This window comes from Osmerus eperlanus, chromosome 5, assembly GCF_963692335.1.
Source record: "Osmerus eperlanus chromosome 5, fOsmEpe2.1, whole genome shotgun sequence".
Lineage (NCBI taxonomy): Eukaryota > Metazoa > Chordata > Actinopteri > Osmeriformes > Osmeridae > Osmerus > Osmerus eperlanus.
In genome coordinates, this window is record NC_085022.1 from 5,183,313 (window position 1) to 5,209,409 (window position 26,097).

The 26,097-nt window shown below is 50.5% G+C and overlaps 1 protein-coding gene across 1 annotated transcript in view; it reads right to left on the minus strand.

The window, feature by feature from the left end:
• Positions 1-3,391: 3,391 nt before the first annotated feature.
• Positions 3,392-26,097, minus strand: part of si:ch211-266k8.4 (uncharacterized) — a 31,077-nt gene continuing 8,371 nt past the window's right edge. The window contains exons 11-15 of the mRNA XM_062461351.1: positions 17,658-17,816; positions 16,489-16,625; positions 15,472-15,578; positions 13,092-13,295; positions 3,392-4,228 (exon numbers count right to left, since the gene is read on the minus strand). Of these exons, the coding sequence (XP_062317335.1) occupies positions 3,670-4,228; positions 13,092-13,295; positions 15,472-15,578; positions 16,489-16,625; positions 17,658-17,816 (1,166 nt within the window). The 3' untranslated portion in view covers positions 3,392-3,669. The remainder of the gene's footprint in view (positions 4,229-13,091; positions 13,296-15,471; positions 15,579-16,488; positions 16,626-17,657; positions 17,817-26,097) is intronic.

The following is a 26,097-nucleotide window of genomic DNA, read 5'->3' on the forward strand; positions in this document are numbered from 1 at the left end:
CTGCCAAGCCTCCTTGACCTCACGCTCTGCACTCCTGTCAAACACTAATAAACATACCTGTGTGTGTGTGTGTGTGTGTGTGTGTGGCGAAACAGCTCAGGACACAGTGTTCTCCTACATACCAATGTGTGTGTGACGGTGTGTGTGTACGGTAGAGAGAAAAAGTTGGCACACTAATTTGTTCCCACACATATAAACCCATACAAAAAAAAGCTGGTGTCATGCATGGAATTCAGTCATGCATAGTTAAATGCACCACAAACGAACTGAAGAAGATTAAGTCATTATTTTAATCACCCAATAAATATAAAACAACCCCACATGTAATTTTTCTAACAAGTGAGGCAGACAGGTTGGGGTGGGCGCGTGTGAGTACAAGTCTGCTTTCCTCACCGAGAATATTACTCACGATGCAATATGAAGAGATGTGAGCTTGTTGTGTATAATATTTGGATCTACCATGTTACTGGATAACTAGTCAGTCCCTCATTGATAAATACGACAATTCTTTAGGGGGTTTCACACTCTACTCCACACCAAGAGAAGTCCCAGTGTGTGTTCCCATGTGTACACACATTCCCCCCCCCCCCCCCCCACACCCTGATGTCAGGTGGACACAGTCTCCAAAACCTTTTTAAGATTACTGGATGAGCTAATGACATGATGAAATCATTAATTATTCAGTTGATGGAGTTGATGAAACAGGAAGAATGGGAGGTTTCAAGACCTCAGGGCCACACCCTGACTCCACCCCACCCCCACACTCCAGGCCCACACATCATGACAAATATGACACTTTAAAGTAACAATACGTCTCAGTACCCCCCCCCCCCCACCACCATTTGCACACACTCACATAGAATATTGGAAAAAATAATGTTTAGATGAGATACAAGGAGGAGAGACTTGTCTGTGTAAACAAAGCATGTGAACAACATGTTGAGTTGTCCCCTCTTAATACATATGAGTTCTGCTTTTACAGATGAGTTTACAGCTACAACATCTGGGCTGCCTCAGGAGGGTGTACTAGACTATCTCTGTGTGTGTGTGTGTCTGTATACAGTCAGATGTGCCAGATAATCATTCTGAATCGAGTCCCATCATCACATTCAATGCCAGGAAACAGATGCAACCTTTCCTTTCCTGCCCAACAGTCCGTGTGTCCCCGTGTCCACATCCAAGGTAGGTGTGTGTGTGTGTGCGACGGAGTGTTTATCTTCAGTGTACCATTCACCATGACTCAAAGCTTGAAAGCTCCGCTCTTTCACTTAAGCGCTCTAGCAAGCTGACGCTCTAAACCTATTTCCTACCAGCCATCACTCAGAGCAGCGTTGAGTCACCGTTTACACTTAACTTGAGAGAGGGGAGTAGAGCGAAATAGTTGCGAAATAAGAACATGTCAATGATCAACTCTCTCTCTCTCTGTCTGTCTCTCTCTCTGTCTGTCTGCTGCCTCTTCAAGCAGACACAGAACTGTTTGTGACCAGACGGCTGTTCCCCTCGGGGATCGGAATATGACATTTGCGAGGCGGTTGTTGTTTCCTGGTTGTGTGGTCACAGCCGTGTTACCTGCACTGGGAGTTTTGCTATCGGTTCTTTTTAGGGAGAGTACACGGCACCAGACCAAAAACAACCACTAACACATGTGCACACACACACAGAACCCCAGGTCACTTCCTGTTGAAGTCATGCTGTGACTTCTCCATACTGCTTTCTGATAGGCTAGATAGAACATCATCCATGCATACACCTACCCAGGCCTGTCATAGCTCCACAGGTTTCTACAGTAATGGAAGAGAGCATCCTTAACCAGGGAGCCCAGACTTGGACACCTAAACACACTAGACTGTTCTACTAGACTTCTGGGAAAACATAAATAACAGAAATCGAGCGTTAATGTTTCACGCCTGCATTTGGTTTCTGTTTCTTAGTGTAAGAGTTGGACGAAAGTCATTTAGGGTATTTTACATCCTGGTCCTGCATGTGTGTGTATGTGTGTGAGAGGGTATCGCTGCCCCCCCCCCCCCCGTCTAATTTCCCAGGTTCCGAGGCCTGCTGTCACTACCGGGTCAGACCATTACAAGGTCAGAGGGTCCACTCACATTCCAGAGCCTTTAATAGGTCACTACCTTAACAGCTTACTGACAGATATAGTTAGAAGGGGGAGAGAGAAAAATAGATAAAGAGTAGGGGAGGGAGGGAGATGTGGAAAGAAAAAGAGGTGGAGAGAGAGATGGGGGAGAGAGAAGTGGAGAGAGAGGGAATAGTTGGAGGGAGGGGAGAGCGAGAGCGAAATACTTCAGGGCTGCCAACTCTCACGCATTGGCCGTGAGACACACACATTTCAACCAGTTCACACGCTCTCACGCCACACCTTGTATTTCTCATGCTGAGAAGGCAACGCCAACCAAGTAGTCCAGCTAACGTTGTAAACAGTCATGGACTGGGGGGGTAGCAACATTTTGGTTGGCCCCACCAAATCTCACTCCAAGGTTTTTTGTAGTTGGCAGCCCTGATAATTGGGTAGAGAGACACCGAGAAAGAGGTACAAGGAGGGGGAAAAGTTGGGGAGGGAAAGAGAGAAAAAGGGACAGAATAAAATGATAAATGGAGAACGTGAAAGGTAAAAGCAGCTGAAAGGAAAACTCTGACCAGCCTCAATGAAAAGAACTCCCTCGAAACGACAGAGATTACGGCTCGAACGCTAACGCGCTCCTCCTCGCCGGTCTGCCAGGCACCGGGGTCACCACGGTTTGGTCAGCACACGCCCCTCGTCCAGCGAGCTGGTGGGCAGGTGGCTGAGAGAGCCGTCAATCCCAGCATGCCCTGAGAGACGCTCTGAGGAACATTCCGGAAAAACACAGACATGGAACCAGAGAGAGACAACTGGGTGATCGGAAAAACATTGAGTGAGGATGAGGGACAATGTGAAGCAGGGGTGTAGGTTTCATTATACATCCGGCATGTCACTTTTTAAAAAACAGCAAATCTGGCCCCCCTCGCCTTTGAAATTATATTCAACATCTGCATCCTCCGTTATTTAAAAAGTTGTCCCCCCCCAAAACATTTTTTGTAACAACCGCTAAACAATTACTAAATCATTACATAGTATATGCTAAGTAACTACAATGTTTTAACTATAGGCTACTGTCCAGTTACATAGTAGTTACTGTACCCTAGTAAAAAGTGTTGCCAGGCTTTTTTCATAAAACGGCAGGAGATTTACATTTCTAATATCTTTAAACTATTCGCGTTTGTCTGGGTGGTTAAAAGGGGGCAGCTGGTCCCAATATGAACTGTCCCATAGAGAGCCCAGAAGGACTGTCCCTTTTTGTGAGTGCCAGTGATGTTCACAGACACACCGCTGAATAAATGATGAGCGGCCATTAGAGAGCTTATCAATGTTTTATTACTTCAAAAGGCAATAAAAATGAAACAATAAAAGAGATAGTCTACAGAAGTAGCGCATCAGAAGTAGCGCAACAGAGCCGTAAAAAATGACTAACGACTCCTCTGTCGCCTTATCAGGGGACAACTGGATAACACACAGACAGACATACACACAGACATACACATCATTGTGTGTTCTTAAGACACAGTAGTGGTCTGAAATGTCAGCAGAAGCAGATTTCAGAAAATACAGTACAGTTGGGCAAAGTCATCTCTTTCTCAGATGAGTTCAGACTCCTGGACGGTCTTGGGGGGGCTGTGGGACTCCTGGATGGTCTTGGGAAGGCTGTGGGACTCCTGGACGGTCTTGGGGGGGCTGTGGGACTCCTGGATGGTCTTGGGAAGGCTGTGGGACTCCTGGATGGTCTTGGGAAGGCTGTGGGACTCCTGGACGGTCTTGGGGGGGCTGTGGGACTCCTCGACGGTCTTGGGGGGGCTGTGGGACTCCTGGATGGTCTTGGGGCGGCTGTGGGTCTCCTGGACGGTCTTGGGAAGGCTGTGGGACTCCTGGATGGTCTTGGGGCGGCTGTGGGACTCCTGGATGGTCTTGGGAAGGCTGTGGGACTCCTGGACGGTCTTGGGGGGGCTGTGGGACTCCTGGACGGTCTTGGGGCGGCTGTGGGACTCCTGGACGGTCTTGGGGCGGCTGTGGGACTCCTGGACGGTCTTGGGGCGGCTGTGGGACTCCTGGACGGTCTTGGGGGGGCTGTGGGACTCCTGGACGGTCTTGGGGGGGCTGTGGGACTCCTGCATCTCCTGGCATCTTGTTGACAGCTCCCTGAGACACAGGGGAGAGACAGGGAGACAAAGTGAGAGAAACAGAACAAAGATGGTCCTCCAGGTAGGCAGTCAAAACGGAGGGATTCCTCTTAAGGCCCTTTCTACGGTCTGATCCAGGACCAGCCAACCTGCCATCACATCCAAACCTTACAAAGGCAGAAAAAGAACCCACAATCTGACCAGAGACCAGCTGCCCCTTTTAACCTCTTTTTAAGACCAGCTGCCCCTTTTAACCTCTTTTTAATCACCCAGACAAACACGAATAGTTAAAGATATAAGAAATGTAAATCTCCTGCCGTTTTATGAAAAAGAAGCCTCGCAACACTTTACTTTTAGGTTACAGTAACTACTATATAACTGGACAGTAGCCTTTAGTTAAAACATTGTAGTTACTTAGCAGATCCTATGTAAGCTTTCTTTCACAGAGACACTCTGTAAGGAGACCACAAAAACAGAGAGGCGCACGCATGTTTGTCAAGCAAACATTATTGTAACAACAACCTTTTCAGAATGTCCAAAGTGTAAAAAAACAAAAAAACAGAACGTAAAAGAGACACACACAGACACACACTCCTGAAACAAAGGCGAACTGAAAGGATCTGCTTTCAGAGAGTTGTGTCTATTTGTGTGACGTCAAAAGACATCGAAAATGGTCTTGGTAAAAGGTAAGAATGTGAATTATTTCAGGGGGCTTTACAAATCTCTCCTCACACACACAAGATCAACAACAGAGAAGGCTAAAAGCCCTCAGACGACAGCTCTCCTCGGTTCTCCTCCTCTCCCCATCCCTCGCTCTTTTCCTGCCCTCCCCCCCTCTCTTTCCTTAGGCTGTAAGAGCACTCTGCGTTTCACAAGCAAACCCCCCCCCCCCCCCCACACACACACACACACAAACTTCTCTTGTCAGACAGCTGAATATCAGAGTCCATGCCCAGATAAACAGAGACACCAAGAGGCTCAGACCTGTAGACTAGAGAGACTTGGGAGAGTTCTAGAGCCATTAGGCCCTGGTAGTGGGGAGGCCTGGTCGTGGGGAGGTCTGGTCGTGGGGAGGCCTGGTCGTGGGGAGGCCTGGTCGTGGGGAGGCCTGGTCGTGGGGAGGCCTGGTCGTGGGGAGGCCTGGTCGTGGGGAGGCCTGGTCGTGGGGAGGCCTGGTCGTGGGGAGGTCTGGTCGTTGAGAGGCCTGGTCGTGGGGAGGCCTGGTCGTGGGGAGGCCTGGTCGTGGGGAGGTCTGGTCGTGGGGAGGCCTGGTCGTGGGGAGGCCTGGTCGTGGGGAGACCTGGTCGTGGGGAGGCCTGGTCGTGGGGAGGCCTGGTCGTGGGGAGGCCTGGTCGTGGGGAGGCCTGGTCGTGGGGAGGCCTGGTCGTGGGGAGGCCTGGTCGTGGGGAGGCCTGGTCGTGGGGAGGCCTGGTCGTGGGGAGGCCTGGTCGTGGGGAGGCCTGGTCGTGGGGAGGCCTGGTCGTGGGGAGGCCTGGTCGTGGGGAGGCCTGGTAGTGGGGGTACTGACCTGATCTTGGAGACTGTGGTTCAGTGTAAAGCAGCTGTGAGCCCCGGGGTGCCTCCGCCTGCCTGCAGACAGAGACCTCACAGAGGCACAGCCTCCTTCATTATCCACACCTCCCCACTGCAACAGCCTGCTGCACACTGGAGGGGATCCGGGAAAGAGTGCAAGTCTGTGTGTGTGTGCACGCACACACTTGTACGTTTATGTGTGTTTGTGTATATATGCGCGTGTCTGTGCATGTATGGTGTGTGTGTGTGTGTGCGTGTTTGTGTTCACTTGTACGTTTGTCTGGGTGTGTTTATATGTGCGTGTCTGTGCATGTATGATGTGTGTCTGTGTGTGTGCGCGGTGCGTGTGCATTACACCGTTCCCTGACTAAGCCTGGAGCGACTCTCAAAAGGTCTCCAGGGAAACCACAGAGAGCTGCATCAGGATCCTACTGCACGACACGGCCCAGTAAAGAGTAGAGTACAGAGAAGAGCAGAGAAGAGCAGAAGAGAAGAGCAGAGAAGAGCAGAGAAGAGCAGAGAAGAACAGAGAAGAGCAGAGAAGAGCAGAGAAGAGCAGAGAAGAACAGAGTGCAAGAGTGTAAAGAAGAGAATACATTTACATTTAGTCAATTAGCAGACGCTCTTAACCAGAGAAACTCACAGTAAGTACAAGGACATTCCCCGAGGCAAGTATGGTGAAGTGCCTTGCCCAAGGACACAACATAATTGCACCGCAAGGAATCGAACCGGCAACCTTCTGATTAATAGCCCGATTCCCTAACCGCTCAGCCCATAGAATAGCAGAGTAGAGAACAGAGTAGAAGAGAACACAAAGTAGTAGAACAGAATGGAGCAGATGAAAATGGAATAGCGCAGAGCACGATAGAGCAGAGCAGAATCGAAACAAACCCATACTGCTGCAGACTGATACGCCGATTCCCTGCTCATCCTCTCCCCAGCACAGGTCTCACTCCCCCTCACATCAAGCAGATACCAAACCATCCCAAAGACGCCCACACCTGCTGATAATCGAACCCCGTTTCCCTCTCATTCCGGGGTCCAAACCTGGAGCGGGGGCTGAGGTCTGACACATCAGGCTTCCTCCCCAGAGTGACACACATGTCACAAGACCCTGGGTTGACCTCCTCTGTCACCCAGGGTTAGCGATGCTCCGCCGGGCTGGGACAGGGGCTGTGGCGTAAACACATCTTTATTCCACAGGATCAGGATGCCTGGTTGAGATGGGGAGGCTGAGGTGTGTGGAGGTTGCGCGGTGACAGACGCATACGTGCACACACATTGATGTGTAGTTTGTGCGCCCGCACACCAGTTACCTTATGCTTGTGCACACACACACACACGCACAGTCACCATGTTTCCGAGGTTCGGGGAGATTACCTTGAGGACGTTAGGCACGGAGGATTTAGCCGCGTGTGTCTGGCGCTGGGAGGTGATAATTGACCGGGCCTCACCAATCACGCCGTCTGTTCCACACACAATGGAGGTCTGTGGAGAGGGGCCCCTGTCAGGCGGGGCCCATGTCAGGCGGGGCCCCCAGCGGAGACTGTCTCCTGCCGGGGCCGGAGAACCACAACAACAACCACCCCTCCCAGCCTGGACGCGTTCAGATGATATTTTCATCTAGATTTAATTTAGAGGTTTTCTTCCCCCCCCCCCGATTGAACTTTTGTTCTCGACTCTCAACCAACGAGAGCTCACAGAACCACGGTTTGCAGTCTTAACGTTCGGTTTTGGGAAAGGGTGGTAATCCTGACTGGCGGAGGCACCCTGCCTTCCCTGAACACTGTCTGGAGGCAGCACAACAGTAGAGGCTGCCTTCTGTTCTCACAGTCTGCCTCAGTCTCCTGCCCCAGTCCCCTGGCCCCCACACCGGGTCTTAACCCTTGTGTTCTCCTCGGGTCGTTCTGACCCATCAGTCATTGTGACCCACCGTCGTATTGCGACAACTTTACCGCATACAAAAACAAAGTGAAGCATTTTCTTTTAACCGTCGGGCTGTCTCAGACCCCCCACATTGCGAAGGTTAAAAGAAAAGTATTTTTATTTGGTTTTGTATTGGGTAAAATTGGGTAAACACAATGATGGTTCGTTATGAACCTTTGGGTCATGTGACCCGAAGGCAGCACGAGGGTTAAGAGCCCGGACAAAACCCAGTGGTTCTGCATGACCTCATCTTACAATACACACACATACAAACACAGCTGCACACAAACACATGTACACATCCACAAACTCTCAATTTCTCACACACACGTACACACACATGTACACCCACACACAGATATGTGGTAGCCTAAACTACAGAGAAGACCTGGGAGCACTCAAGCCTGTTTCACACACTGTAGCTAAGACGGCACCTAGCCGCTAACAAAGACCAGCATTGTCAGAGATACTGAGAGCTCGTTCCTGGCCCGCCAGCATAGTGGGACCTGAATGTGAAAACCAGGGAATGGGGTGAGAGAGAAAGAAATGCATATCCATACCTCTCGCTCCATCCCTCGCTTCATCCATCCATCCATGACTCTCACGTCTCACACTACCATCCTAGACACGGTAACAGGAGTCAAACAGACTCTTGTCTGTGTCCTCGTGTAAATATGTCTCCATCTCAGGTTTCTAGGATCACAGGAGTATCAGGAGTTACAGGTACAGTACTATATAGTACAGGTACAGTACTGTGTAGTACAGATACAGTACTGTGTAGTACGGGTACCATACTGTGTAGTACAGATACAGTACTGTGTAGTACAGATACAGTACTGTGTAGTACGGGTACCATACTGTGTAGTACAGATACAGTACTGTGTAGTACAGATACAGTACTGTGTAGTACGGGTACCATACTGTGTAGTACAGATACAGTACTGTGTAGTACAGATACAGTACTGTGTAGTGCGGGTACAATACTGTGTAGTACAGATACAGTACTGTGTAGTGCGGGTACAATACTGTGTAGTACAAATACAGTACTGTGTCGTACAGATACAGTACTGTGTAGTGCGGGTACAATACTGTGTAGTACAAATACAGTACTGTGTCGTACAGATACAGTACTGTGTAGTGCGGGTACAGTACTGTGGAGTACAGATACAGTACTGTGTAGTACAAATACAGTACAGGTACAGTACTGTGGAGTACAGGTACAATACTGTGTAGCTTTCGTTTGGTGAATCTATAATACTCAGTCAGATTCCAGATAAACAGCAACTCCCCAGGTCAGAACAACCCGTTGACGCAACACATCCACACCCAGTACAGCACCTCAGCATGGAGTTATACCAGGAAAGACTCAAATAGTCCCGTCACTCCACTGGATTTATTTATGACAGAATGGTTCCACACGGCCACTAATGATGGGGGGGTCATTTTCTACTAAAACATTTAGGCTAGGTGCCACGTAGAGTCGGAGCTCTAGGTGACAACCAGGGGTGTGAGGCTTGCTCGGGGGGGGGGGGGGGGGGGGGGGTTAGAGGCTCTCCACCTGGACAAAGACAGTAACTATTGGCCTTTCTGTCCAAGCAGACGTATGGCATGCATAATTCAAATTCAATTACACTGTAGGGAACAGTAGGAAACGTGAGGAGAGAGGACAGGAAAGGAGAGTAGATTTTCACCTCGGTAATATGCCGTTTCCTTGTCAATGAGTCAGCAGAACTTCCTCAAAAACAGCTGAGCTGCTCCTCTGGAAGGGAGGGAAGGAAACAACTGTTTTGACAGCCCAAAGGCGATCAGAAATGTAAGGCTAAAAGCTACCTGGGACTTGTTTCCCCTTGGTTGTGTTGAGTACTGGGGAGAGTCTCGAGGTGTGTTTGAAGGACGCCCTCACTTTAGTGAGGAAAGAACAGCACCTACTTACCACTAAGCGGTAGTCATTACCTAGACTGGTCACAGGGCTGGGGACCTCTCACTCCCTAGCATCCGGGGTAAAGGTAAGCTCTGACTAGGTCACTCCTGGTCACATGGGAGTGCATGTGTTTGGAAGAGGGGTGGGGGGGGGGGAATGGGTTCAGGTCAGATGATCTGCAACAATCCAAAAAGGCTCTTAAAGTCACACAGGTGAATCATCTATACCCTCTCCACCCCACCCTTCACACCTGTGTGTTTATACCATTACCTAACCATCCCACCATATCGTGTTCACGGGTCTGTGGGAGGGGGAGGGGGGAGCGGGCAGGGGGAGTTCCTCACCACTGTGAGGAGGATTCTCGGAGGGGAGGCGACCTTTCACACGGTGGCGTGTCACCACGGTCCTGTTATCTCCAACTCATCTCCGAGGCGCCTGTCTGGCTCCGACCAGATCTGCGGACCTCCACGGCCCCTCCCAGGGCCACGTGTCGTCGTCGTCCCCCCAACCCCCCCCCCCCGTGTGAGACCAGAACACCTCGACAGGGCCAGGGTCCAACGACGCGGCCTGACTCATGTTCACTGCTTGGTGGCGTCAAGAGAGACGATACCTGCATATGACACCGGAGCGTGCACTCCAGCCCACACATACAATAACCACTAACTTCTCTGAGAGGCGAGTCTCGACTCTGCTCGGCTCAATCTGGGACGAGTCTCCTCGTGTTTCATTCCATTCCCTCTGAACAGTAGTCCAAGAGTAAGCTCCCACACTCTCACATTTCCAGTCCAGCGTGAACCGCCTGGTTTGACAGCCTGGATCCCACGCCCCCCCCCCCCCCCCCCCAGACGCTGCCCACAGCCTGGCAGCAGCCGGCAAACGCTGGGAAGAAATCACGAGAGAAGTCATGAATGATTAAGGAACTGGGGTTGTAGCATGTCATATGAGAGGGCAGAGAGAGAGAGAGAGGGGGGGGGGGGGGGCGGGACACAGTAGGATCCACGCTCGCTCGTTTCCTGACCACCTGGCTACTCTTGACTCCTGGCTGGGCTCTGTCTCTCCTGCCCTCCTGCACCTAGTTGGGCTCTCTCTGCTGCCCTCCTGCACCTGGCTGGGCTCTGTCTCTGCTGCCCTCCTGCACCTGGCTGGGCTCTGTCTCTCCTGCCCTCCTGCACCTGGCTGGGCTCTGTCTCTGCTGCCCTCCTGCACCTGGCTGGGCTCTGTCTCTCCTGCCCTCCTGCACCTGGCTGGGCTCTGTCTCTCCTGCCCTCCTGTACCTGGCTGGGCTCTGTCTCTGCTGCCCTCCTGCACCTGGCTGGGCTCTGTCTCTGCTGCCCTCCTGCACCTGGCTGGGCTCTGTCTCTCCTGCCCTCCTGCACCTAGTTGGGCTCTGTCTCTCCTGCCCTCCTGCACCTGGCTGGGCTCTGTCTCTCCTGCCCTCCTGCACCTGGCTGGGCTCTGTCTCTGCTGCCCTCCTGCACCTGGCTGGGCTCTGTCTCTGCTGCCCTCCTGCACCTGGCTGGGCTCTGTCTCTCCTGCCCTCCTGCACCTGGCTGGGCTCTGTCTCTCCTGCCCTCCTGCACCTGTCTGGGCTCTGTCTCTCCTGCCCTCCTGCACCTGGCTGGGCTCTGTCTCTGCTGCCCTCCTGCACCTGGCTGGGCTCTGTCTCTGCTGCCCTCCTGCACCTGGCTGGGCTCTGTCTCTGCTGCCCTCCTGCACCTGGGTGTTTGTGTCTGTATCCGTGTTTCCAGTCCGTCTGTTTCTTCCGTGATCACACGACGGTTGTCATCCATCAACAGTGTCCCTGCAGGGTAGGCAGGAGTGGAGGCAGGAGGCAGCTCTCTGCCAGACCCCTCCAGGCGAGGCAATGGTGGAAGAGGCAGGGATAGAGGCAGAAGGCAGCTCTGTGCCCGACCCCGCCAGGGGAGGCAGGGATGGAGGCAGGGGTGGGGGAGGGAGCTGTGATCCGTCCTGCACACTGTTACTCAACACAGCCAGCTCACCCGAGGCGGGGAGGCGGGACTCTGTGGACTAGTTCAGTGCGAGTGTGTGCGTTTTCAAAATGTGCATGGACACACACGTGATTGGGTTTCCAGTGTGCTATAACATTATCACACTCCTGTTGTTGGCAGCGCTAGTCTGTTCCCTGTGGAAATTCACAACATTGTGTGCGTGTGTGTAGGGTGGGGGGTTAGAAGAGGGTCAAGCTCTTACGCCACTGAACATACAACCAGATCATATAACTTCTACGACACACATGCTCGCGCGCACACACACACCAGGGGACATGACCAAAGTAGCAGGATTCTCCCCTAGTGCGTCATCTCTCTAAGCCAGCATCTAATAGCACTGTTTGTTTACAGTAATCCCCATTGTTATACCTATCATATGGACTATGGCATGGCAGAGAGTATCATACACTACACCACACACACACACACACGCTACAACGCACGCACACACACACACAGCAGGAGTCAGAGTGGGGGTGGCAGACATCAATTAGGTAATGTGTATACTGACTCGTGTCTTAGTTCAAATGTAATAATGTAAGTGTGCCCCTTTTTATCACAAACTCTTAATCTCCCACTGTGTGCCATCATATACTTGCTTTTTTGCACACCCTGTTAAACACCGAAAACACAAACCGAACGCATACAAAACCTGAAACGTAAGCGACCTGTTCGGTCATGAGACGCACGGTAAACACATTTCCCCGTCAAACCTTTTCCCATCAGAAAACAGTGCAAAATTTCAAGACGCCAATAAATCGAAGACAAGTAGAGACTAACAAACGCGCCTGAGCTCCAGCCTGCCTTTCGGGAGCTGCTCCTGGTGCAGGAGGCTGCTGTTGCGTGTGGAAGTGGCAGCAGTTAAAAGACCTGTTGAGCTAGTTGGTCATCCACTGAGGCTGTCACAACCGTGTCATTATATCTGTCATTCTCATCTCCAAAGCTTGTTTACCTCACAGCCTTGCAGTCTGCAGCTAGCCAGAGACCCAGTCAGTCAGTGTGTGCGTGTGTGTGTGTGTGTGGGGGGGGGGGGTGAAAGGGTAGAGCTTGACTGGCAGGAAGACAGCAGGTCTATTTTGGTAGCGTGGAACATCCCCACCCTCCACACAGGAAGTGACATCATTCACACCAGGGTGCGCGTGAGCACACACACCTGGTCCAGACCTGACCGGTGCATTACAGGTTAATGGTCAGTTTCCTGTAGGTCAGGAAAGTGGTGAGCCCAGTCTCAAACCTCTGTACTAGTTTCCTTCCAAAACACCCCCCCGGCTCCCTTCCTTTCTACCTTGACGCCACAGAACAGACGAGGAACAGCAGACACCCACTTCCTACCCCGTCGACACGTTCAACCACTAACAACTTAAAAAAGATAAGGAAGATACTACTCATCTAGATGTGTCGGTTTGCTGCTCTCTACTGTTCTTCTTCTGTGTAGTCACAACTCCTCCTCCTCCCTCCTCCCCCCACCCCCCCAGCCGGGCTGGAGGTCTTACCTCAGCAGAGCTCTGTGCGAGGGGAGATGTGGCTGGGGGGGGTCGGAGGTCAGGGGTGACGAGAGGGGAGGGGGAGTGTGGGACGACTTGGCAGGGCGCTGTAGGCGGAAGGACTTGACTCGGATTGGCTGGAGGTTGCTGCCACGGCGACGGGCCACCCGGCCGACAGGACCAGTGCCCATTCTCCGGAACGTCGGCTCTTGCCTGCTGACACACACACACACACATTGTTACAGCAGTAAGGACAACCAAACCATCAACTGTCTTTAATGCTCTCCTTCATTAATCCATCTTGCTGTCCCTATTCCTGTTCGCCTCCCATTTCCGCTCAGTCAACTGTGAGTGTCAAAAACATCAGAAAGCATTACCAGAGGACGCACCTGCGAATGGGTGGGCTGGTGTGTGCGAGAGACTAGCCTGTTAACCTACATGCCCCGGGAGGGGGGGGGGGTCAGTCTGCCAGCCCCTCCCCCCCATCTCTTTACCTTCAGAACAGCCCGGTTATTGACAGTTCCTCTGTAGATCAACATGCAATTTTACCACCCGCTGTCAAACTGCCAGGTAGGTCACCAAACGTAAACAAACCCGTAGCATAGCAACCAGAGAGGAAGTGAAAGAGTCCGCAGCCAGTCAAACAGCACACAGTAGACAAGCATGTGGCGAAATGTAAACCCTGTAGTGAACTTTGACCCCTGAGGTCACAGGAGGGCAGCTGGAGGACAGGGCAGAGGAACTCTTGGCTCTGCCTCGGTGAGAATCTCCAAGGAAGCATCCGGAGACATGACATGTTCTGCATTATCCAGATTCTCGGGTTGTTTGGGTTGAAATGTGTCACATGACCATGGTATTTTGTGAGGTGACCCCTGACCTACTGTACACCCTCTTTCCAGGTCAGTCTCAGTCAGGGGTCAACCCAGCCTGACCCCCAAGACCTGGACCGGTGTTTGCTGCCTGACCCCCCCCCCCCCAACCATCACACAACAACACACAGACACACACTGCAACACTTGAGCTCGCCAAGCATACACAGTCTTCCTGGGAGTCTGAGAGAAGTTTGGACCTCCTTCCTGGGTCCCTGGCTAGGGCACAGACCAGCTTCTTGGGCCCCTGGCTAGGGCACAGACCAGCTTCCTGGGCCCCTGGCTAGGGCACAGACCAGCTTCATGAGCTTAGACAGTCTTGGGATGGTTGTACTGGGTCTTACTTAGGGACCCTCCCACCTCCACCTCCCCCTCCCCCCTCCACCTCCCCCTCCCCCCTCCACCTCCCCCTCCCCCCCCGAGGGTTAGGGCCAGAGGCTGAGCTGAGTCAGCACCTGGTGGAGAGAGCAGTCCAATCCGCCCTTTGTCCCCTAGTCGTGTAATCTGCCGTCCCTTCATCTAATCCCTTCATTGACCCCCGGTGACCCCGGGCGACCTCGCTCCTTGTCACAGCGACCCCGGACGCTTGACAGTAATGCGGGAGCTGTGAGGAATGACAGGTATGCTGTGTGCAAACATAAACGTGCACACACACACGACAAATACTTCTGCCAGGCACACACACCTTTTCCCTACACACTTTTCTCCCTACTCATGCATACACATTAGCATCCTGCACACACACACACACACAAAACCACACACTCAGACTCACAAACAAGCACACACATACACACACACACAGTCTCTGCCTCCACTCCTATGTGTGGCATGTTATTGCTGGGAGCGTGTCAGCCAGGTGAGGAACAGATCCAGTCTCTGGGCTCATCCTGGGCGAGGTGAGAGGAATCTTTCTTGAGTCAGAGACATACTTCTAATGTCGGTGATGTCAAGAGTTGACGAGCTCGATTCTGACCACAAATGACTGTGAATAAGCCTTTAAATAGAGAACAGACAAGGCCAGGCCCACGTTTGTTTTGGAAGGGTCTCCACCTCTGAGATGCGTGACTAACGCCCAAGATAGGAACAACGTGAAGCCGTTTTTTTACGACCTTGACTTTCCTGTCCTAGTTCCTATGTAGGCCCTGAATGAGAACACATTGTTCCCACACACACATTGGAATACGTTGACGCTAGGCATGCAACAGGTGTGAGAATTAGCTGCAAGCACATACCCCGTTATGACACATTCCAGAAAGATTGCGCTCAGATTGAGATCAAATGTTCTCCTGAGCTTCTTGTTGTTTGAAAAAAACCCTTGAGCGACTTCAGATACAGGTACAACGAATACGTCAATGTCTGTTTCCGGCCGTGCTAAACCGTAAAAGTCAATGAAAGCGAATCAATTTGTGGAAGAAAAGGGGGATTGGGAAATGGTCAGTTAAAAACTAGGGAAACCTACTGTAGAAAAAAAAAGTGTTTAACGGGGAAAAATCATTCAATCATCCAGCAACCCTCACCTGTTATCTTCCCCCTGTGCAGGGGCATCCGGGGGGGAGGGGCCCTTGACCGAGGCCCCGCCCACAACGTGGGGCTGTCCTTTCAGGCTCCGCCTCTTCCCCTTGATCTATGGGAGGGGCCAGGGACAACATAAGACACAAGAGAATAGATGTCATGACAGCTGATAAGAGATATTCCAAACTAAATACATGACAAATTAAGGGTCATGTATTTGATTGATTATATGAATAACTACTGAGATATGGGGCTATTTGGTCTATTCTCACAACCACAGCCCTCAGGATACAGGAAGTTCTAAGCTATGAGACTTATCTGCCAGCTTTGACAAACCTCTAATACTCCAAGTAGTTGCCAAAGTTTATTTGACTGAATTGTGTTTTTTTTTTCCCTGACAAGGCCTGTTTCTGTAAGCCTGAATGTGGAAAAACAGACTTCCCCAAAGAACCACCAGACAGAATGATCCTAAATCCTCTCTCCTGTGTGTATTATGTGGCCTATATTGAGGAGAATGGCGACTGCGGCCTTGTAGGAAGGCTGAAACAAAGGTCAAACTAAAGCCTGGAGATCCTTTAATACTGTACGGCCAAAGTGACCATGCAAAAGGAAATCTCTCACACACACACACACACACACACACACACACACACACACACACACAAGCAAACACAGATCGGTTTAGAGGAGGAAATGACGGCGGCTAAAACGACTGTGTTTGAATGTTAGCGTCGGATGTGGATTCTGCTCTCTAAACGAACCAAAACTCTCCCCCCTCCTGATGTTAGGAGCTGAAAATCTGCTGATGTAAACCCTTCAACATGGCAGAGTGGATTGGCAGATCTCAAATATGGTTGCAGCTTAACTCAAAACAGAAAGACACAAAAAATGGGGCTTGACTTGAAGTCTAAACAGTCCGTCTGTTAATCTCAGAACGCTTTTAGGAAACTAAACAGACATTTATGTCAAGGTGCTAGATCTAGACCGGCCCCCGCTCCTCACCCCCCCCACCCCAACCCTACCTGAGCCTGGGGGAGAGTGAAGGCCTTGGAGGGTGTTCCGCCACCTGCAGAGCTGGGGGTGCCGGGCCTGCTGTGCCTCCCTGACTGCTGGAAGTACCGCTGGGCTACACGGATAACCCGTCTGAACACGGAGGAATCTGTCGAGTACAACCATCACAACATGTCAAATCCCTTCCTCCCTCCTCCTTCCTTCCCTCCCTCCTTCCCTTCATCCCTACATCCTCCACCTGCCTCCCTCCTCCTCAGTGTGTGTAGACTAACCCTAATCCATCCTCAGAAGGAACCTCAGTGTTGCGTTTAGTATAGTACTGAGGTATAAGAAAAAAAGCTACAGTTCATCTGACTTCTGTAATGAATGAATGAAGTGTTACGATAAGCATCTTACTGTACAGGGGTCTGAAAATATTGTGTCGTCCACCTTAACGAGTCTGTTCCCGAGTCTGGCTTCTTTCCATTTCATAGCGTCTCAGGTGTGACTCAGGTTTAAGCAAGATCTGGTGCCTCCTGAGTGATATAATTTTACCACTTGGCAATATTCAACTTTCTAAACTATTTTCACAGCTACACCCATCAAACTTGACTCACGGCTAAACACAGGGCCGTTTCTAATATTGATTGACTTTTGTGTTTGTTCCTGGTTTGGCTTATGGCCAAAAGAAAGTTTGTCTGATCCACCACCTCAGTTTTAACCCCTTGTAGTTCTGCAGTCTGTCTGATCAGTGGAACATGATACCAGCCAGACTCTATCCAGGCTGCAGTCTCATTTAATAGGGTTTACCAGAGCATTAGCTGTGACAGAGTTAATCCATCTGTTTTATGAGGCTGTGTTTGGTGTGGCCTGTGCCAGGGTTTGGAAGGGCTTCCTGCAGTCTCTCAGAAGAGCAGACTTGAGTTAGAAACTGCATTTGTAGAGGTTTCATCCTGTCAAACAGCCCATGTGGAAGGATTGAATGTTGTAAGTGGGCTGAGGTTGAGGAAACAGTTTAGGGTGTGTGAGGTCCTGACATGCCAGATCTGAAGTGGAGAATGCCCCTAACCTACTCCTCCACTCCTGTCTTCAGCAGCTGCCCCCCCCCCCCAAACCATTATCTGGGCTTCCTAACTTACTTCAAACCCTTGTTTATCTCCCTACAGTCTCTTTAAGCACCTCACCCTCTCTCTCTCCTTACCTTTCTTCAAAGCCTTCTCCTCCTTCTCTTCCTCCTTCTCCTCCTCCTCCTTCTCCTCCTCTGCTTTTGCAGGTTCGTTCTCCTTCTCCTCCTCCATCCCCTCCTCTTTCTGCCCTCTCTTCTCCAAGAGAGGCTGTGATGGAGCACTATCACATGTGTCTGCAACAGAAACAATTCTATCAGATATAAGAGGAGACTCATTTAGGTAACACTTTACATCATGGTGTACATTAACTACCGTTACCTACTGTAGCAACATGTGGCTAAAGAGGAACTGCTATGTACTGTAGTTTTACTAAAGTTGAAGCACTTGATCACGCTTTAGCGGTACAAGTTATTACAGGTGAAACTTGGTATGGGGCCCAGCTGCACTCCAGGGGTATCTGGATGTTAACATTGATCTTGTTTTGGTAACACAATCTTCAACTGCCTCTTGGCAACATTCACTTACCCCTTACACCCCTCCACCATACTACAATATACCTTCTGGTACAGTATGTTCGAGATAAACACACTTTTGAGAAAAAGAAAAGGGTTACGATTAGGGCTAGCCTTTAGTTAGCTAAGCCTAGCCCGAAAAACCCGGAGTAAAGACAAACAGAAGGCGACTGAAGTCTCCCGTTCTACTTCCTGAACGGGTCCCTTCCGTTCCTCCTCTTGCCCACGAGGCTCTTGGCTCTTCATCCATCTCTCTTAGTGTCAGAGTTAGGACGGGGAGCTCCCTGTGCACGTCAACTTCACACGGGAACAGGTGCGGACACGCACGATAGCCTACCCTCTCTTTATTCGTGTGGGGGTCTGAGCGATGGATTGTCAGGAAAGAAAAAATTGAGACAAGCAAAAACGAAGCTTTGATGACTTCCCTTCGTCGCTGTGGATGTTGTCATGGTGATTTGTGGTGCGTTCTTTAACGTTATCCCTGTGTCTCCGAGGAGGTTATACATGGAGATGGCAGCCAAGCTGTCAGCAGGCTAAGGGCACCAGCCAGGATGACCCAGCAAATGGTCTCTACTTCCTGTTGGCCCTGGGAACTTCCTGTTCTCGATTCTGGAGTGTATGACTAATATCAACTTCAAAATTGGACAGAGAGGTTATGTGAATACAGTGTGTTTGCAGACTGAGTGTCAATATAATTTGATATGCTCATTAATGGTATTTTCTTTACAGCATGAACCCATTTGTGTGTAGTTATTCTACTGTTCAATCTACAGAGCACCTTCAGTCTCTACTGAGGATCCTTCTGCTCCAGACAGCTGTGTTCTGTCCTGTTCTGTACACTAGCAGGCTGACGTCAGACCAAAAAACACTAGGGTCTGGTTCGAGGCCGTTAACCCCGGGTTCTGCTACCCTCTCATTTACAGGAGGCCTCCTGTGCCCTCGGGGGCCTACACTGACGCATGGCCGAAATTATACACACACGCGATAACGACTCATCAATGAGTTCAGCCCCGGATGACAAACCAGCGAGATGTTGCTCTATGACTCAGGGGCTAATTAGAAGGCCCGGAGTGACAGAGCGTATTCCCTGAGACAGGCAGCTTTCGGTTTTGGATGACACCCTTCTGGAAGAGTAAGCCGTTTGGCGCGGAAAAACGCTGCCGAATTGAGCCGTGACACACACTTTTCAAGGTCCGGGTGTTGTTGTTTCTCTCTCTCGTCTGCATAAGCGCCGGCCTCTGGGACAGGGGAGTTGCCGTTGAATAAGCGGGAATAGAGGCGGCCGTCAGCACTCCTCCTTCTCCTCCGATCTGACTGACTCTGCTCGATGGCTCTTTCTCGCTGATCAATTACAAAAACTTGAGACTGGACGGCCTAATGGAGTTTGATTCCATTTTAGAGGTAAGCGCTTCCTCCACATTATGTCCCGGGTAGACAGACAGGCAGCCAGAGATACCATGTACACACACACACACACACACACACACACACACACACACAGTAGAGGCAGAACTAGGAGGCAGGCCTAGCGTTCATGTTGCATCAGCTATACTGGCCAGTCACATTCAGTTCAGTAGGAACAAATCAGTGTTTTTCCTGGACCTCTGAATGCAGCCCTGGTTTAAAAAGGCAGGACATCCTCGCTGCCCTTCCGGCTGCACCACACAGAGGAAGGTGAGCTGCCCTCTTCCGCTGGGGGCGCGGGGCAACAGCGCTAAAGGAACAGAGATTAGCATAACTGGCCTCTCAGATAAGCACCCTGCTTCCTAGCGGGAAAAGCTGCTTCACAATGAACAGCAAAAACCATAGGTAGAAATAAATGGCGATATTGCAGTTGACTCAAGTTCATGTGGCTTCTGCATGTTAAAGTTCCAGTTTGGTATCTTTATGCTGGTCATGTTCCCTTCCAATGATTTCTTTTACGAATGCAATGGTTCCACAACCCTAACTCAACAGATAATCAACGTTTTCTTTACAGCTGTTAACTTATTACATGACTGAAGCTGTGTTGGTCGGCTGTACTGCTTCAAACAGCAAACATTACCAAACACCTGGCTCGACATCGGTTGAGTTAGAGCTGTGGTGGTCTTTTGAATTTGGGGGGGGGGGGGGGGGGGGCGGGGGGGGGGGGCTTATAGCAAACCATAACTCCCCACATAAAACGTTGTCTTTTGTTTATATTGAACTGTATTTTGAGATCCCAGCACCCAGTTCAGTCTCACTCTGAAGGACGGGTGTTCCTGGTCAAGACAGACGATAGACAAGGCTCCATGTTTAAGGTCCAGGGTCATTGTCAGGGTTAACCACACACACGTAAACACACACGCACACACGTAAACCCTCCCCCCCCCCCACAGAAACAGGAGGAACTTTGTGAGGACCTGCAGCAGTCTTATCAGTCTAACTCATCTCTCCAACATCAAAGATGTCTTGTTCAAAGCCTGGTTAGCCCACATCAGAGAGAGGGAAAGAAACGAGGGGGAGGGAGATAGGGAGAGAGAGATAGGGAGAGAGAGATAGGGAGAAAGAGAGGCCTGTAGGAACGATAACAGTGGCTGTACTACAGAGGTGTATTAGCCCACATCCACTAACCTGGTATGAACTCCTACGGACTGCAGTTTACTCCATGTACACCACTACCTTTTGGAGATGACATGAAAGGAAAAACTCAACTAAACAGGCAAGAAGTTGGACGCTTATTTGGGGTGAATCTAATTACTCTGGGTCTGTGCCAACATCAGAAGTTCTTGAGCTCGGTCTGTCTGTCTCTCCATCCATCTATTCTCTCAGCTTACTGCCCAGAGCTGAAGGGTCTCCTAGGACAACAGAGTTGTGGAGAGGAGTCAAGGTTCACCGTAGCAGGAAACATGATAAGGAAGTGAAGGAGTTCTGAAAACAGGCCGATGCCCTGAAAAAACACACAGACTTGTACGCACCACAACCAGATGCATGCACACAGGGACAGAGCCAAGCACTACACAGACACCGTAACAACATGAAGGGGTGAGAGCACCTAGCCATGTAGCTACTGTGTGTCAGCACATGACTGTTGTTTTACTGGCCTCCTTCCTCCCTCACTGTAGCCAAAACAAAGCACTCACATACACAAGGCTTCCTTTTAGCAAAACATGGAGGTTGAAAACCAAAGATGGGCAATTTTTGTGTAAAAACCATTTAAGAAAAAGAAAAAATATATATATACAGTATATATATATAAAAAAAAATTATCTTTTAACAACAACAGAATTACCGGTAATAGCCCGACAAATCTGACAGCTGCTTGTATCATCCCTCATGGGTTTGTCTGATCATAAACTGTCTCTGTGTGCAGCGCTGTGTGTCTGTTTCTACTCTCTTTCTCTTCCATCTCAATCCCACCAACCTAGCGCTGTTAGAAGATTACCCGTTACATCAGGATCTTACAGTGGGTTACATCACTTCTGATAGCCCCCTATTCCTCCAGGTCTCCTGGGAGTGACATCATTAACCACAGATTAAGAGAGAGATTGAACCCTTTTACCTCTATCTTTCTCTTCCATCTCTCTCTCTTGCTCTCTCTCTTTCTCTGTATTTACACTTACAGATTAAAAGCCAGTCAGGATCAACGTCAGTTAAACCCAAGATAAACACATTTCCTTATCCCACATCCATTGCTGCTGGTGAGGAAAACGTCACAAAGTCACGAGTAACAAAGTTGAAATACTCGGGTGTATTTACTCTTCAAACAGGATGCTTTTTTAGGTTCTGACTCAATCCCTGCCCCCCCCCCACACTATACATAGCACCCCCCGTCAAATTGCCCCCACTCCACCCTGCTCCCCCTGCCCTCAACTCCCCCCACCCCAGCACCTGTCCAGGTAAACCCAGCAAGACTACGTTGGCCAGGGTGTCATCTCGTGGCTGGGTGCACACACAGCACTGGGAGGTGTTAGCCCTAATCTGAGAGCCCACACATCAAATCAGTAATTACCCAGCTGGGCTCTACCCAGGCATTAACAGGTAATTGTATGGATGAAAGAGAGAGAGACACACACACACACCTCGACAGTAACTTCAAAAGACCACACACTGCACCAGCCAACAGATAGCTCTATAATCTATAGATTATAGATTAGACTCTATATATATATATATACACACACACACACACACACAATAATGTGGTATCTGCATTGGAAACCCAACACTTTGATATTTACATGCCTGGTCTGTCACCAGGTACTAATAGGAGAATGGTATGCGTCCCCTCCGGACACACAGTCTGCACCCAGACACCTGAACTAACTCTCAGACACGGCGTGCCCACGCCATCACTCACTGTCAACACTTCTGCTTCTCCACGTATTCCTGTCCCGTCTGTGGGAACAGGAATACCAAGACTATCCGCTTTCCCCAGTGTGTCCCAAGAAGTCGACGTTTTTCCTCAAGGCTCACCTCACAGGGATCGTACTTCCGTTCAGGAAGGACTTTCCCGGAAGCGGGCGGACTGACAAGCAAACAGACACTTCATGCAGCCCGCGGTGTCAGACCTGCAGCTGGGGAACATATGGAAACTTGAGGAGGGCAGTGAGAAAGGTTTATGGGAAAGAAAGTAAAAACAGAATCTCCTTGGACAGTCTGAGGGCTCGCTCATTCAGCCTGTCAGTCCACTGTTGAGCAAGTGGTGAGAAACACACACAAATGTGTTTCTCAATCTGTCAATCAGCGCTCTTTGCGTGTGAGAGGAACATTGTTTTGAACAATTCTCCCCCCCCCGTCCACTTCCCCCATGCCTCCTCCAGTCCCACTCCGGTCCTCGTCTCTATGGGTCTCCACAGTGCCCCCCACCCTGCAGGCCAAGAGGCCAGACCTCCAGCCCCGGCGGTCCAGAGAGAGGAGGCCGAGGCTGGGACAATAGAGCAGGGAGGGGTGGGGGGTGGTGGTACCATCTCCGCGACCCTGAGGTCTGACCCTACCACGCCCTGCCATTCACGCCATGCTTTTTAATTGGCCTTTAAGCCTGCTGCAGGGTGAAAGGGCCGGCCTAAAGGGCCAGAGGTCAAACATCGTCCCTGAGAAGAGAAGGGTAAGGGGGCTGAGGGCTGGGGATTCACAAACATCTCTATTCTCAGTGATGGCCTAGAATCATCATATAATTATAACTGTCAAAACAGAGAATTAGGAGAAATCGGTGGATCTGGGGCCTGTAATTTAAACTCTTTAAACCGTTTTCATTTCAGTTATTTATGATGGTACAAATATTGGCAGAGGGCTGAAGTAAGCAGCTCTGAAACTCTCCCAATCCCTCTGTGCTTTGGAGTAATTTGGTAGGAATGACACACACACACACACACACACACACACACACACACACAGGTCTTGTCCCTCCCTTTGAGCCTCTGATACATTCATAAATAGTTTGTGGTTGCATGTCTGTGTGTGAATACACACATGTTTGTGTTGGGAGAATAAACTGGTGTGTGTGTGTGTGTGGTTTGGTATTTCATCCCCTCAGAGTCGGTGATGAGAGGCTACAGCAGCTTAAGAGGATCAAGGCCGGCCTGGAAAAGAACACTTTCTCCAGATGGCGGACAACTGCACAAGAACATACATCTCCTCCATTCTCCCTCCCACTCCCTCCCTCCATCCATGATATCTGTCTTTCCTTCTTTCCTCTCATCTCTGTCCCTCTCCCTTTGTTTTGTCTCTCCTTCTCTGCAGCAAGGACCTCTGGCTATCAGCAGAAGGGCTTGACACGTCAAAACACAAAAGTCACGACCAAAACAGAAAGTAGGCTAATTAACAAAAGACAAAAACAGGAATGAATGGAAGTTAAGTAAAACTCATTCTGGCTCCCTAGGAGAAGTAGAAGTCTCAATAGTCTGTAATTGCCTAACCTCACAATAATGCCCTAGATTTCAACACTCGTAAATCTGATTAGTGAGCTATCAATTATTAAGACTCGCCACCACTCCTGCTGAGGTGTGCATCTGTGTGTGTTTCTGTATAGTGTGTGTGAAATTGTATTTCTGTGTGTGTGTATTTGTTAGATTGTGTGTTTGTATATGCGTGTGTGCTTGTGTATGTGTGTGATTGTGCATGAATGTGTGTCTGCGTGTGACATAGATTGTGTGTTTCTGTATGTGTGAGACTGTGTAGTAAATGCATGTGTGTGTGTGTGGTGGAACGTACACGGTTTAATGCTGTGACAGACCTCCAGTGCTGCTCGAAGCTTTATCCAGCAAGGTTGTACACCAGCACCAGGCCCCAGCCCCTAGCTCCAGCTCCAGGCCCCAGCCCCTAGCTCCAGCTCCAGGCCCCAGCTCCTAGCTCCAGCTCCTAGCTCCTAGCTCCAGGCCCTAGCTCCAGGCCCCAGCCCCTAGCTCCAGGCCCCAGCCCCTAGCTCCAGGCCCCAGCTCCTAGCTCCAGGCCCTAGCTCCAGCCCCCAGCATCCAGGCTGCTCCTCTGGTTACAGAGGACTCTGTCTCCTTGCAGCTCTCCTACAGGCTTGTAGTTCAGGAACAGGCCGGTCCAACACGCAAGCACTGACCTGATCACCGTCTCACTTTACATGTTCAGAGCCACGTTGCCAAGATCAAAAATACCTCTGACTTCCATAATATATTATATTCAAGGTGACTTGGGCTATCGGCTCAATATTTCTTATATCTCCATGTCTCATCTCTATTCAGGCTGGTGCACCCACACTTCTGTGCCACCACTAACTGCACTGAACTATGACCTGCGTTATGTCCCGTGTTTCCAAAAAACGATTCCAGAAGTAACCACTGCTTAAGTGTACCCAGGCCAACTCGTGTCAGCTCACTTCCTGTAGTTCTAACCTTCACTCCAACCCCAGCTGGAGCGAACATTCAGCGTCACAACCAGCTCGTTCGAAAATCAGGCGTGCTTAGATCCGAAGTTGACCAGGAGCACGGCTGCTCTGAGAGACCTAGCTTGTGGGGTTTACCTAGGCCGTCACCTGGGGCGTCTGTGACCCTCCGTGACCCTCCCTGGGGGTCAGGGCATGCCCTGGCACGAGACTGGGAGGGTGGAGAGATCAGAAGTCCCTGCTAGCTGTCAGGTCACAGTTAGCAGGCTAACGCACTAGGTCATTAAGGGGCTTCGACCCGACCTGGAGTCAACGAGGTCCGCAGCTTTCATTGACAGGGCCTTAAAAATGGTTTTGTTTCAGATATTTCGTTTGTTTTCTTCCCCCTCTGCTGTGGCCTGGGTGGGTGTACAGTGTGAAGAAGCTCTCTAGTTCTACTGCAGAGCTGGATGTGGCGCTGACTCACTTGTTGTTGTTGTTTTAGAACACATAAGAGCAGAGAACAGATTCTCCTCTACCATCCCACTGAAACTGCTGACAAAGGGAAACAGAAGACAGAAGAGATAGGTAGAGACTCTGTGTGTGTGTGTGTGTGTGTGTGTGTAGTTTTGTAGAGTGAGTGTAAAAGAGAGAGAGAGAGAGAGAGAGAGAGAGGGAGTTGGGGTTTACAGGACGAGAGCGAGACAGACAGAGGGCAGAGAGAAGCCTCCTGTATGACTAACCTGCCAAGCGCTTGTTAAAAACAAATAGGAGAGCGACAACTCTCCGAGAGGCCATTGTTCCCTGTTCTACTCCTGTGCCGCAGCTTTACCGGGCAGCTTTGATTTCAGCCTGGAGAAAAGGCGCTGAGTCACTGCAGCAGCAGAGAGAACATGCCGTGTATGTGTGAGCGTGTGTGTGTGTGTGTGTGTGTGTGCGCGAGCGCGTATTTTGCTGAGGAAGCAACCACAGAGAGAGCGGATGGTCAGGGGAGAACCGAGGCCAACTAGCTCACGCAGCAACAATACGACCCAGCCTCTACGCCAGAACTATGCACCAAACACTCATTACACCTCATTACACAGGACCCAGCGGAACCTTCCAGAGCGCCGTGGCTCACAAGGATATTCGAGATACGTCATCCACGACCTATGGTAGACGTGTCGCGTCTTGACTGGGTTTAGGGCGTTTGGGACACCACCGAGCTCCCAG